At 39.3% G+C, this 15,136-nt stretch overlaps 1 protein-coding gene across 5 annotated transcripts in view; it reads right to left on the bottom strand.

The window, feature by feature from the left end:
- The window catches only part of DGKZ (diacylglycerol kinase zeta), a 202,169-nt gene that overhangs the window by 100,136 nt on the left and 86,897 nt on the right, over positions 1-15,136 (bottom strand). For 2 of the 5 annotated variants that reach the window (XM_042443114.1, XM_042443084.1), the window contains exon 2: positions 5,578-5,670. The exons of the other annotated variants lie outside the window; for them this stretch is intronic. In XM_042443114.1, the coding sequence (XP_042299048.1) occupies positions 5,578-5,670 (93 nt within the window). The remainder of the gene's footprint in view (positions 1-5,577; positions 5,671-15,136) is intronic. 5 annotated transcript variants of the gene reach the window in all.

Below are 15,136 nucleotides of genomic sequence, written 5' to 3'. Positions count from 1 at the left end.
AGCAAATGTATTATAGAATGGACTTTTGTAAACTATAACCCACTTCATCCCATATAGGATGAGTTATCTGGAATTTCAGGTATATACATATAGTATGTGACAAATCCATTGTGATGTAGTGGTGGACTAGGACTCTGGGAGACCAGGGTTTGAATCCCATTTGGCTATGGAAAGCCACTGGGTGACCCCGGGCAATTCACACACTCTCAGCCTCAGAGGAACAAAATGGAAAACTCCTCTGAACAAATCCTGCCAAGTAAACCCCACATTAGGGTTACCATAAGTAAAAAAAAAATGACTTGAAGACACACCACCACCACTATCGCCACAACAACAATATATACAGTATGTACAGTTGAAGATGGTGTTATAACAGTAAAGTGAGAACAAAATTAAATACAAGAATAAGAACAAAAGATTGTGACAATCATTTCCATTGTTAACATTGGTACAGCAACACTGGCCTCATGGTTAATGTGTACTGGGTGCCACCATTTTGACGTACCCAGTACGTACTGGGGTGAGGCCTGATTGGATGCTGCGTCCTCGGCCAACCCCTAGTACGTACTGGGGGCGGGCCAAACGCCCGTCTGGAACGCACCAAAGACAAGTAGATAAAGTAGATATATATTTTAAGAGAAGTAGGCTGTTGAAGAAAATATAGACAAGTAAGAGGTAGAGTGGATAAAGCAAGAAAGAGCAAAAGAAAGGAATAAAGTGGAAGGTTAAGGATGGAAGTTGAGCAAACAAAGAAAGCAAAGGGAAAGGGGAAACATATATAAAGGCAGACAAGAGAGATCTAAGGAGGACAATATGAATATAGAAAGAAATCCAATTAAGTCACAAAAAAACTCAAAATAAACAAAATTAATTTTCAAATGTCAAGTCAAGATCTGTTTTTGATAATATCCCCTTCTTCTTAGGACAACACTATACTACTTTCTACTTCAGTTGAGGATAGAGGGTTGATTTCGTAGTTTAGAAATGTCTTAACACCTTACTGTACTGATTTATTATTTATATTAATAATCTCAAGGAGACTTCATGGGTTGCTTTGCTGTTTTTTATATTTTATAAGGGGATCGTGTAATTTAAGTCGTGACAAGTGTTATCAGAAGGAAACATATACTAACGGTGATAGAAAGCGACTGGAAGAAATCAAAGAAGATGCATGGAAGAAAATCTTCTATAATAGAAGGAAAACGAAAACGAATTTGTTAGAAGATACTATAGAGAAGAATTTATGGTTTAATTTGAACGGACTCTTGAGTTACCGGTATGCGACTACAACTAAAAAGAAAGAACTGTAAAACAGAAAAAAACAAAGGAGTCAAGAGGAAATATTGTATTTGTTTGATATATTTGACATGGGAAAATGTAAAAAATGTAGACCTTTGGTAGAAAAAAAATATTGTTAATTAAAAGCAGGCTGAATAAAAACACAATCAGCTGAAGCTTCTGGATCAACATCAGAAGCTGTCCCATGCCCAGGTTCCCAGGTTCCCTCATTCCTCCCGTGGCCCCATCTTAAGTGATGGTTGAGGATCAACAGAGGGATATCAGGGTTTTTAGTTTTAACTGCTGTTTTTATGCTTGATATTGTGTTTTTAATATGTTATACTGTTTAATACTGTCTTAAGGGGGGGAGGGATAAAGTGTTTTTAATTGTCATATTTTATATTTTACTGTTGTTAACCGCCCGGATTGGTTTGCCAGAGGGAGGTATACAAATAAATATTATTATTATTATTATATTATTATTATGCAGAGGACATTTACTGTACTCTGAACCTGGATATATCAAGGGCATGAGTAACTGAAGAAAGTTATACATATAGGGTCAGAGTACTGTTGAGGTGCTTTGATTGTGTATTCCTGTATGGCAGTGAGTTGGGCTGGATGGCCCTTGAGGTCTCTTCCAGCTCTATGATTATATAAAACTGGTTTTAAAAGAAACGTACTGTCTATTAATATGCTTCCAGTCTGAGTTTGAGGTGCTAATAAAGACATTCAGACTCCTAAACCAGATCTTAAAGCCTGAAGGAGTCCCTATATACACATACCTGAGGTTTGAGGTCTGATAGGGGAGCCCTTCTCTGGGTGCTATCAGTCTTGGAAATACACTGTGAGAGAGCATGGGAGAAGGTTGTTTCAGTAATGTAATACCTTCTCCTTAGAGGCCCAACTAGCACTAACTCTGTTGTCATTCTGGCACCAAGTAAAAACCTGGCTTTCTACTAAACCTTTGGAAGCATGATTGATTTTTGTTTACATGGTTTTCTTGTCATTAATTGCCATCAAGTCAACTTTGATCAATAGAAATCCAATGAATAACAGACCTTAAAGTCTCCCTATTATCAACAGCCCTGCACAGGTATTGCTTACACAGAGTCATAGCTTCCTTTATTTTGTTTACTCATGTGTAATGTGCTCTTCTTCTTTTCCTACTGCCTTCTACTTTGCCAAGCATTATTGTCTTTTCCCATAAGTCATGTCTTGGACATACAGTATTTTGATATGTCCAAAATATGCCACTCGAATTTTAGTCATCTTGGCTTTCAGGGAGAGTTAAAAGTTGATCTAATTTAATACCCATTCATGTGTATTTTTGAAAGCCCAGGGTATCTATAGAAATCTCCTCCAGCATATTTTTTCCTACCACCTTTCTTCACTGTCCAGCTTTCGCAACCATATACAGAAATTAAAAACACAACAGCACAGATACATGTTGCGTTTTTCTTATCTGAAATGTTTGGGACCTGAATTGTTTGGGATTTCAGATTTTATAAATTTGGAATACCTATATTTGCATATACATACATAATGAGATATACTAGGGATGTCTAAACACAAAATTAATTTATGTTTCATATACACCTTATACATATAACCTGAAGGTAATTTTATACAATATTTTTAATAATTTTGTCATGAAACAAAGTTTGTGCACATTGAACTGTTAGAAAGCTAAAGTTTCAGTATCAGCTATGTATGAAAAAAGTTTTGGTTTTTGGAAGATTCCAGATTTCAGAATTCCAGATAAGGGAGACTTGACTTATAATCCTGACTTTTGTATTCAATATATTTACACATGAAGATCTTGTCTAGTTCTTTCATGGTTGCTCTTCCAAGTCTGAAACTCCATCTGCACTGCATAAATAATGTAGGGCCCAAACAGACTGGCCAAAATAAAGCTGCTTCAGGCCACTTTGGAAGTGTGCTGTTTAAATGACACACATGTCCTAAGAGGCCAGAGGCTACACCAAAGCCATGCTCCAGTCCTAAGGACTGAAGTGAAGCTTTGGCGCAACTTCTGGCATCTTAAGATATGTGTGTCATTTAAACAGCATACCTCCAAAATGACCTGAAGCAGCTTTATTTTGGGCCTGTCTGTTTAGGCCCGTAGTTTGACAACGCTTTAACTGCCATGGCTCATTGCTATGGAATCCTGGGATTTGTAGTTTGTTGCTGCAGTGTAGCTCTCTGACAAAAAAGCTAAATATCTTACAAAACTACAAATCACATAATTCTACAGTATTGAACCTTGGTAAGTTAAAGCACTGTCGAACTACATTATTTCTGCAATGTATTTCTTGATTTCTGATTTCTTGACTGCAGTCTCCATTTTGATTAATGACTGAGCCAGGGTATAGGAATTTTAAAACCATTTCAATGTCTTCATGATCTCCTTTAAAGTTATAGAAGTCATCTATGGCAAATATTTTTGCTTTTTTAGTCTTCAACTGTAACTTTTTCTTTGCATTTTTCCCTTGGCTTTCGTCAATAGTCATTTTAAATCTTTGCTATCTGAGGCGGGTTACAGAGTGCCCAAAAAGGGCGGTCTCCCACCGCCTGTGTTAGCTGCGTGAGGGAGCCGCAGCGCACAAACCACGCGGCTCCCTCGCGCAGCAAAAAGAACCCGCAAAAAGAAGGTTCTTTTTGCGGTGTGGTTATGACACCGCAAGGCACCAATGGCGCACTTGCGGCGTCATAACCGCATCGCGACGTGCGGACACTAAGCATCCGCCACGTCAAAATGGCGGCGCCCAAGTGTACTGGGTGCCGCCATTTTGATGTACCCAGTACATACTAGGGGTGAGGACTGATTGGACGCTGCTTCCTCGGACAACCCCTACTACTGGGGGCAGGCCAAAGGCCCGTGTTTAAAGCGTCTGAGTATCTTGACCTGTTGATGTTACTTCTTTCCATTTTCACACCTTCTTTCCCAAAGTTAGTCCATCTTTACATACGATATGTTCAGTGTGCACACTGAAACAGTGTCCTGTTTCAAGTGTTAAATGGTTTAATATACTTTTAAATTATTTTTATTGTTTTAAAATGTTCAAATTTATTTTTATTGCACACTGCTCTGAGAGTCTCAGTTATACGTGGAAAAGGGGCCTAGAAGGCCAGTATAGGGGATATTAATAGAAACCTGAAAAGGGGCCCAGAAGAAACATTCACTCCATGTGTTCCCCAGGATATGTTATCAACTGGGGCAACCAATGTTATTTCTGTCCCATAACCAGGGCAGAAAAAGAAATCAGACCGAATCTATAAATAGTTTCCTCTCTGACTATTTTGAGTGGAGACTCACACCACCTTACTCAAAAGGAAATATTTGATATTGAGAATAATTACTGAAGAGTAGAATATCTGAATTTGTTTTATTTTTCATTTTTCAGTAAATACTGTTTTTTTAAAGGCAATGTAAATCACAATTAACCTCAAAGCACTTTCAACACTTTCAGGTCCAGGCTAGTTAGGGAGGATGAGAGCTATAATCTAAATTCCTGCATTTTCTACTCTGAATTCCAAAAGAATATCCCCAGTGGAATATAGTATAGGCAATAAAAGCCAAGAAACACACCACATCATCTCTAGAAGGCATGCCATCCAAACTAACAACATGCACAATCTTTTCACATACAAATGTTTTTGCAGTTAATGTAGATTAAGGTTAGGCAACTGTGGCCTTCCAGATTCTTCAGCATGGCAGCTGTCATAATCCCTGGTTAGGAATGACTTGCAAGACAAAAACATCCAAAGGGATACAGTTGCCACCTCCTTTTAGCAAAATCTTGGGCCCTTGCATAAATGCCAACTGCAGCTGCAAGTGGCAAAAATATTTTATTTTTATTGTTTTGGCATGCACATTTTGCAAGATCCACAATCAACATGCAATTATTGCTTGGCATGAGTCAGAAAAAAGGGCCAAGAAATAAGGGGTCATTCTCAGCAGACCCCTCTGGGCATAGGTCCAACTGGCTGTCTAGCTATTAGGGAATAAACCATTATTCCTTAATGTCACTTCAAAGAGGTAAATTACATAACACACACATCACAAATTTCCACATTTGCAGAATCAGTTCCAACACTATATGCTGCTCTCCAACACAAAGGCCAGTGACTCATGCATACTCTGTTAGCAACATTTGGTTCAGAGGCCTCAATTAGTGCAAGCTCTCTAGAGGGACAAGACGTGGGTAGAAAAAAGAGAACCTTTTCTCAGCAGTAGATGGAGCTGCAGCTAAAACTACTACAGCGCTTAGGCAAGCTAGTAAAAATATCACGTACTTATATACTGCTGGCCTGTGCTTTATCCTGCGGACTCCCCAATGGCCAGGTTGGCTGCCCTGGTGGCAAGGCAGGACATCACTCTGATGGAGTCTGGGGATACAAAGAGAGTGGTCAGCAAGCCTCAATCATAACCCTCCCTGTGAGACAAATTTGATTTTTTTTTCTCACCCGTTTGCTTTACTGACTGCCACAGAGGTTTCCTACTTCTCTCATTAATGGACTGACGTTAAATGCCAATGACATACATACAGGTTGTAAAGAGCACTCAACAACCAGCACTACCCTATGGATAGACAATTCTCTCTTCCCTTTCTGACACTGCCTTAGCCAGCTGTTCCCATAGACAGACCCAGACAAAGACCATTTAGGGAGCAAACACCTATCCTAAGAAAAACAAAGTTGAGCTCAGTTTGTACACTAAACAGATGTTCATGAAGTGAACATAATAAGAATCCTATTTGATCAGATCTTGAGTATGTCAGAAAAGGGGAGAGAAAAGAGGAAAAATTCAAGTAGGAGAAAGAAAACACCAACAACATTCATCCCAACCATAGGTGACTCTGGCCTTACTCAGTCAGAGGTCTACATTATCTCCCATCATTTTCTCCAAGGGAATGAGGCTCTACATTTAAAAAGTTTTCATATTTGACCTATACATGACAGCACCTTATTTTACACAGCAGTCAATCTGTAGTCACCAGCTGCACATAAGCGCAATAACAACCTTTCACTTTATGTACTTGTTAACCTTCATGACTAGTAGTTACTGACACCTTTACACTTTAGTAAGTATAAAGATATCTATACTTGTGGCCCATGCCATGGCAACAAATTTCACATGGAGCTGCCCAAGATATTTTGATGCCTGAGACAGATGCAAAAATCTGACCTCCCCCAAAAAAATCCCTATAGATAACAGCTGAAGCTTAGAAGGCTTCTCCCCTTCCAATATTGTGCCTGTTGCCAAATACACATCATGCAAGTTTTTTCTTCATAAATATTCAAAAACCACCAAGCACAACTAGCATAATCCATCAACTAAGGTTTACACATGCAGCGACTGCCATAGTGAAGGTGTTTAAACAACCTAGATGTCTATTTAATATCCTCTTTCTGTGTACAGATCCCAGCTATTCCAGGGATCCTAAGGGCAGCACAGGATTCCCTGTGACTCTCCCATCACCACTATCTATAGTGGCTGATGGAAATTTTGAGAAGTCAGAATAAGCACAAGATGCACTTCTCACCACCAGGTGGAGTCACTTCCCTATGCATACAGAGACAAATAGGATCATCCAATGGCTATGTCAACACATTTCAACCCTCTCTCAATGTGTTTGACCCAGATACTTCAGAGCGAAGCTCAGAGAGAAGAGTCAGGTGGCAGATCTAACAGAAGAAGCAACATTACCCTCCCCCTCTTCAGATCATTACACCAGCCTGACTCCTGGTGCTGTTGTCTCAGCACTCACCTTGGTAGCTAGACACAGATATTGATTTGTAATTCAAATACAGTGGGATAAGGCACCAGTCGTATGTTGCACTAAGTGACCATGAATCTTTGTTTAACTGGGTCTCTTTAAAAAAAAAAAACAACCTAGAGAACAGTACAGTACCTTTTCTGTGCATTCTAAAAAATGTGGGCATGACATTTTTTTTTTTTTTTACATTGTAAGCCTGCGGGCAGGGAAATGTCTGATTTACAAATTGTAAGCCGCTCTGATAGCCTTGGCTGAAGAGCGGGGTATAAATAATAATAATAATAATAATAATAATAATAATAATAATAATAACTATTATTATTATGAACTGTCTTTGTCTAATGCCAATGAATGGCTTAAATTATTCTTTCCATGTAGTATTAAGTGCTGAGCTATTTATACTAGAAAGCACAGATATAAGAAATGAGGAGCTCCCATTTAAATTCTCCACCTATTCTCGACATCAAACAAATGACATTCTTATTTTTAAATAAGGTGCATATGGCAGTTGGGTGCTTTAAAGAGGAACAGAGGCAACTCCCATGCCATCTATTCATTAGTCCTTTCTTCAATACCTTCCCATTAGTTTTAATCTAGAATATCTAAGAAGATAAAATCATACAATCATGGAAAAGATAATGTATTCCTTTGACTCTTGACGTTCAGCTCTTGGCTTACCTGGAGGGTGCCTACAAGGAAAAAAAAGGGAGGCACATCTCCAAGCACTCAGTGGATGGTCGTTTTTATTTTTGCAAAAGCTCTAAAGGTGGCCACTGAAATATATACAGTATATAGGCTGAAACACTAAAATAGAGAGAGAGAGAGAGAGAGAGAGAGATTTTTCCAAAAATAAGAATAGTCAGCCACTGAGCAATTGGAGACATGTCTCTCCCCCCACACTTCCCCCCTCCCCTGTGTGGATGCCATTGATTATTCTCCAGTTTTGTCTCTTTTACCTGGAGCATGGACACCACACTATCTTACAAAACTTTGAAGATAGGTTTTTGGAAATGGGGAGGCTGAGTAATACAACCAATACTGACTGTTTTAACAGTGTAGCAAAACACTCTTTACATCTAGCAAAACACTCTTTAAGAGTTCTGATCTAAGAGAAGCAGGCATTGTCTGTGTCATCCAGGTCAGCCTTCCCCAACCTGGTGCCCTCCAGATGTGCACAGTCTTCTCCAGACTCTGGGGTAAGCTGTGCTTTTTGATGGCAACCCCACAGTCTGGTCAACGATTAAGAAGCTTAGTGCAGAATCAGAGCAGCTCAAGGCAACAGCCGCTGATGGCTGTAGAAAATGCGATGCAATTAATTCGATTGGGAGAGAACTTTCACATGAAGCAGACAATGTATGGTTTGGCATACTCTACTGCCTTCCCCATACTGTGGTCAAATAGGTATGTGGGCATTCGTGATTGGTGAGCTTCTGCACTCAGCAGCTGATGCCGAAGGATGCATTGCTCAAAGCGGGGACATTCCCCACCCACTCAAGGCTCACAGTATCCAAAGGTAGGCATATTGGTTTGGCACATGAGGCAGAAAAACTTCACAGGTGCCTCTCCACTCACCCTTCTTGGCAATAAAAATACAATGGTAACAGAAAAAAAAACCCTAACAATTTTCTGCCATTTCACACTGCCCCAAAATCTGCTCCCTGAAGTAATGGTTCACTCTGCCTAATGGCAAGCAGTTATTTTCTATCCCCTGAGTGAATATTTTTCATCCTGAGAATCTACAAGTAATTGCTCTTGTCTCTAAAAAGCAGTCTACAAGTAATTGCTGTTGTCTTTAAAAAGCAGCAATATTTAATGTTCAAAAAGTATTAGGCAAAGGGAATTTTCTAGAGAACATCCCTGTCAAAAGATTTCAAAGCACTTTTTGTGGTCCATCTCTCCTTTTCTTAGAAAGTTGTCACAAGCAGCAGCTGCCACAAAAGGTTAATAAAGGGGAATAGTTGTGACAACAATTTTTTATTTGGGAAGTGAGGCCTGTACATAGTGGGTGAGGGCAGGAATGAGTCATGAGGCCTTTACACAGCTGCAGCTTTAAGTTTCACCTGTCTTTTACAAAACAACAGCTTTTGGAATGGAAGGAAGTGACTCTACAGAAGATCAATACCCATTTACTGACAAAAGGCAGAGCTATCTGAGTTCTAATCAAATTATTTCAAAATACTGTAATCTTATTTTTGCATTCAGAATATTGCATATTACGTAAACTTGGATGGGGTCTTTTTCACTTTTGCTTTTGCATACCCCACTTCCCCAAAAAAACTGAACTTTGGCACAAGGCCTGGGAAAGCTAAAGGTGAGATGCCTGTGAAGTTGTCTTGTTTAGAGTGCTAAAATTTTCCACCATAACTAGATTTTTTTGATCTTTCACTAAAACAGAGGTATGGAATCTCAGGCCCTGGAGTCAAATCTTACTCTCCTGGGGTTCCTCAAATGGCCATACTACCTTCTCAGTGGCCCCACCATCCTCATTCACCCCAACTTTTGTGTAATTAAAAGCTTCAAAATAAAATGTATTGATGTTTAAAAAGATATGTTGAGATCCTTGGGATATCAGATGCTACACCAGTGCAGCCACATTGCAAATTCACCACATATATACATGTTTATATTACATTTTTGTCTTCGGCCTTGGGCAAACAATACAGTGATATTAAAATTGTACTCCATTCCAGGAGGATACAGTTCTCACACTCAACTGCACAGCAACTGTACATAGAAGTTCATGGATCCACAACAATTGTAGAAATAAGTTCCTGGATCTACCCTTGGTTGAAAAGAGAAGTCAGATCTGGCAAATTTTGATTTATATATTTTGCAGTTGTGCAAATTTAGCCTCAGTATTCACCACAAAGAGAAACTGAATAGGAAAAAAACCCCAGAGAGACCTAAGAAATTCTCATTACAATATTGTTAAGAAAAAAAAATCTGTGTGGGAGGATAGATTTGTGAAGTTCAGAGGAAAGTTGGGGGGGGGGAGCATTAGCCACCAAAGCACATGCCAGAGAGGATGTGATTCTGTTATAACCGCTTACAGAGTCCATTACCTGATGGAAACTATCTTGAAAAGTAATAGAAATAAATACCAAGTTCAGTCTTTAATTCAGCATGTGCTCCACAAAGGAGATGGTATGGATGCATGCAGCTGCCAGACTGTCCTCATCTCAACCCCACCCCCAGGAGAGGGCCTCAAAGCAACATTTATTGGAATACACCCACATCTAGGTTTGTGACCATATTTGTATCATGACTAAAGCTTGCCATTAGCTGGCACTGCCAGGAATAGCTTTAAGAGAAGTGCATTAACAGCTCAAGGGTGACCATTACCAATGGCTGGAGATGGTCTACAGGACATACACAAAGCATTTCAAAATGCCTGCAAGAGCAGGAAAAAGCAGGTGTGTTTGAATAAACTCAAACAAATGCCACACTCTGCCCCTTTAGCAATCATCACAGGACAAATGTGCTGGTGCCTGATCTACAGGAATCACCACTACCTTCTGGGGCCTAGGAAATGCTCACTACTATATACCAGCTGGTCAGTATTCAAGAAATACATGGTTTCTTTCATTGCTTGCAAAGTTATCACACAAGAAGATAGTTCACTGCAATGACATGTGCACAACAGAGACATGCTACCTAAAATGGGCCCAGATTTTTTTTAAATGATGGATGACAACATTCTGTCTATGGATGATCTGGTCCTGACCAGTATTAGATTGGAAGATCATCTGGAAACACCGTGTATTGTACCTGTTTTGAGCTTTTCAGAAGCTTTCTGTGCATGTTTGTGTGCACACATAGGTATTTATTTATTTATTGCACTTCTATTCCACCTTTCTCTCAAAATGGGATCCAAGACAGATTACAATAATTTAAAAAGATCCAACTAAAACATTAATTTACAAAACTTAAAAAGGAATTAAATAATATTAGTTGGCCCTCTGTATCCACAAATCCAGCTATTCACGGCTTCAAAATGTTACAAAATACATATAAATTCCAAAAAAGCAAACTTGATTTTGTCACTTTACATAAAGGACACCATTTTACAGAGCCCTGGTGGCACAGTGGTTAAATGCCTGTCCTGCAGCCAGTCACTCACAAACCATAAGGTTGTGAGTTCATTACCAGCCAGGAACTCAAGCTTGACTCAGGCTTGCATTCTTCTGAGGTCACTAAAATGAGTACCGAGATTGTTGGGGGCAATTAGCTTACACTTTGTAAACTACTTAAGGAGTGCTTAAGAGCACTGATAAGCAGTATAGAAATGTACAGTCGGCCCTTCATATACACGGATTTTTTTATACACGGATTCAAGCATACACGGTTTGAAAATGTTCCCAAAAAGTATAAATTTACCTTGAAGTTCCATTTTTTATTAGGGACACCATTTTGCTATGTCATTATATTTAATGGGACTTGAGCATACACGGATTTTGTTATACACGGGGGATCTTGGAACCAAACCCCAGCGTATAACAAGGGTCCACTGTATTTGCTCTTGCTCTTTCTACTTCCATTGTATTTAATGGTACTTGGGTATCCATGGATTTTGGTATCCACAGTGGGTCCTAGAACCAAACCCTAGTGGATACCAAGGAGCTCCTGTATTTAAAAAAACATGATTAAAACAGCTAAAACACAAAAAAAATTCTTTACAACAGAGTTTATACACACACACACACACACAGACGTAAAAGTAATGTTGACATTTCACCAGAGGTGCAACACACAAAGATTTGAAGAGGAAGCAATTACCATATATGCTTGACTATAAGTCAACCTTGTATATAAGTCAAAGGCAGGTTTGGGGGTTGAAATTATGGATTTTGATATGACCCATGTATAAGTCGAGGGTAAAATTTAGGAACATGTGACAAAGGAGCTATAGGATGAAGCAAAGAAAAATGATGCCAAAGAATTTAACAAAATTCAAGCAGACATAACTGTTTGTTCGCCCATGAAAGGCTGCATGGATGAGAGGGGGGGGTGTCAGTGTTTTCAGCCACAGATTACACTTTTGCCGTTTACCAAACAATGGCTCCTTTTTATAAGAGATAATATACTGTACTTACAATGACTCGTCGATAAGGCTACTCAGGTTTTTTGGGTCAACTTTTTGACTAACATTTCTAGACTTATACATGAGTATATACAGTAAAGTTAAAGCCACAGGCTAAGGAGAAGAGGCTGACCAAACCACATTAACATAACTCTGAGGCATACCTTTTCTGCTTTACTGTTCGTAGGGGGATAGAAAGAGTTGCAAATACCGGTAACAAATGAGAGTGCTACAAAGGCTGAATTTTGCCATGAGGTTTCAGTTTGAACATACAAAAATGAAGGAAGCCTAACTCAGGATGTTTAAGCAGAAAGCATCTTGCCACCATCGAAGGGGCTTGTACTATGAGAATTCCTGAGACTCAGCATTAATGTGTTTTCCATGAAGGAGATTCAATGTCCAATACATGGCAGTTCCAGGCAGGACTGGAAAAATACCCGTTTGAAATCACACAGAGACACTTCCAGTCAACGCTGACAGTACTGAGGCAAAGGGACCAATAACCTGACTTGAAAGCAAGCTTTCCATATTCCTACAAAAGCATTATACAGCATATAAAGTCACTCTAACAAGACCAAACACAGGATCCCATTAAATTTAACCAGTATGAAAAAGAATAGCATGGTAGAGTATGTAAACATGGCTCTGGGCAGGATGGCCAGGCACAGATTTTCCTATATGTAACATTTTCCAAAGTGCATGAGCCTAATGAAAGGTTCTTGTCTTAGAACACAGGAAACACGAATATGTCTTTGGCCAGCCTGAGGACATCACAGGAAATAGGACAAGCTTCCCACAGTAGACAGCAGTGGCAAGAGTTCCTTTCTAAAAGCCAAACTGCAATCTGTGGCGGAAACTCTGAATTTAGTAGTAGCTAGTAACAACCCCTTTTATTAATAAGCAAGATGTGTTTTGATCCAATGAAGTATGAAAGGAGAACAGTTAACAGTATTCCACAGTCAGGTCTAGATTAAGACATACCGAGACTGTAAACTGAATAATTTTTGGAGAGATTATACAAAAAAGTTGTAATACCCAACAGTTACATAAAATTTGAAATTTAGTATTTTAGGTCCTTCATGTTACCTGATTTCTACGTAAATACAGCACTGATCACAGTCCAGTGCTATCTTTGGGTAGTTTGTGTTCTCTATTATCAGAAAGTTCAGTTTATTCTGTGATTTTTGTTCAGTCCATCTCCACTTTTTAACTGGCACAAATACAACTTTAAGTCCATTTTTTCCCCAGTTCACTCAATGGCCCTGAGGACAATTAGCACAAGATAAGCACACAACTTACCTCTGCATAAAGCGATAATTATAAACATGCATATCCGCTAAGCATACAGTAAAATGGTAAGAGACAGATTACAAACTGAGACAAAAGGCCAACTCTAGACATGGATAAGTGTCCTTTGCAGAACAAGACTCAGCAGCAGGCCCCTCTCTAGGAACCATGGTTTTAGTTTCCTGCAGCCACATTAACTCTTCATTTCTTTTGTATGTAGGTCTGACGGAGATGGTGTGGGGGGAGGCGGGGGGGAAGGATCACAGAAATATAAAGGTCTGCTACTCTTTGCTGTGTAGCAAGCCCAACTGCATTCCGCTCACCAAGCAGAATTATAAAGTCTGAAATATCATATTCACTTTTATTTTTCAAGGTACATATTTTGGAGCACAAAGGCTTGCACTAAGAAGTTACACCACATCAGCACATAAAAATCATTGTTTTGTTTATCAGTGGAAAGGGCAAACTACAGAAGTAGCCTTGTCCCACCTCTCAAAACTTTACCTAGTTACTTAAATGGTCCCAGCATTAATTATCACATGCTAGTGGTACATGAATGCACACAGTGCACAGATTCCACTAGATAGAGTGAAATAAAAGCCCAGACCCATTTCATAATTTAGAATGACAGCAAAGTACAGATAAAGCATGCAAGACATTTGTCTGAGGCAGTGACCTTCACCCACGGCTGTGCTGATCACATCTGAAACAACCTTCAAGAAGGAAACAACTCCACCTCATGAAGAGAGTGAAAAAGTGTGGGTTTAAGTTAAGAGTCAATTGGGAGGGGGTCACCAGGGATCAGAAACACAAAAAGAAACCACAGCTCCAAAGGAGTACAGATGAAGGCTAAATTTAGAGGGTTTACCACATCTCCTTACAAACTGTCTCATGGTATGTCATGCCCTGGAGCAAAAAAGATTAAAAAAAACCCCACACAATACTCATCCCTTCTCATTGTTGTCCCTAGCACTCATGACTTCTTCCTGCTCAACTGGGCATACTACACATTCTTCCATATCCTGCACAAATAAAGAACTTGGTACTGCATGCAGAATTCAGCATGCTAGTGCCTTGAAACCCAGTTTTGGAGAAAGGGTGGAATATAAATAAAGTTGTGGAATGCCCTCCCCATGGAGGCCCCATCAGAGCAAACACTGGCTTTATTTAGTCACTGGCATAAATAAAACATGGATGTTCATGTAAAAGCCTTTGGAGCCAAAGTAATTTATCCTAAAGTATTTATGAACATGGTTTTAAATGTAATCTTTTTAATAGATTTTAAATTTGTCAGCATGCTTAATACCTTTTTAGAATATTCAAATTATTTTTATGGTTTTAAGTTGTTTTGATTTGTCAGTATTGATTTTAAACATGTTCTGCCCAGAGATTTTGTGATAAAAGGGTGGGCTATAGATCAATTTTAGTGAATAAATAAAGTTAACAATAAGGATTCTCAGCTAACTATCTACCTACACCCACCCAGAGTAACCAGTAGTCAGGTAAGCAAATGTTTGGCTGTTACATTTCAGCTAATGTGTAACATTTATGCACACAAACTTACACCCCTGCTAAGCATTGGGGGGGGGGGTCCCCACAAACCAGAGTCTTCAAAATCTCCCTTACATGCCCATGTCACTCTACTAATGGCATACCAACACCACACAGCTAGATTGTGTGGGATATTTTTCTTCAGACTCACCTTCCC

Source organism: Sceloporus undulatus, chromosome 1, assembly GCF_019175285.1.
Source record: "Sceloporus undulatus isolate JIND9_A2432 ecotype Alabama chromosome 1, SceUnd_v1.1, whole genome shotgun sequence".
NCBI lineage: Eukaryota > Metazoa > Chordata > Lepidosauria > Squamata > Phrynosomatidae > Sceloporus > Sceloporus undulatus.
This window is presented reverse-complemented; position numbering and strand designations above follow the sequence as displayed.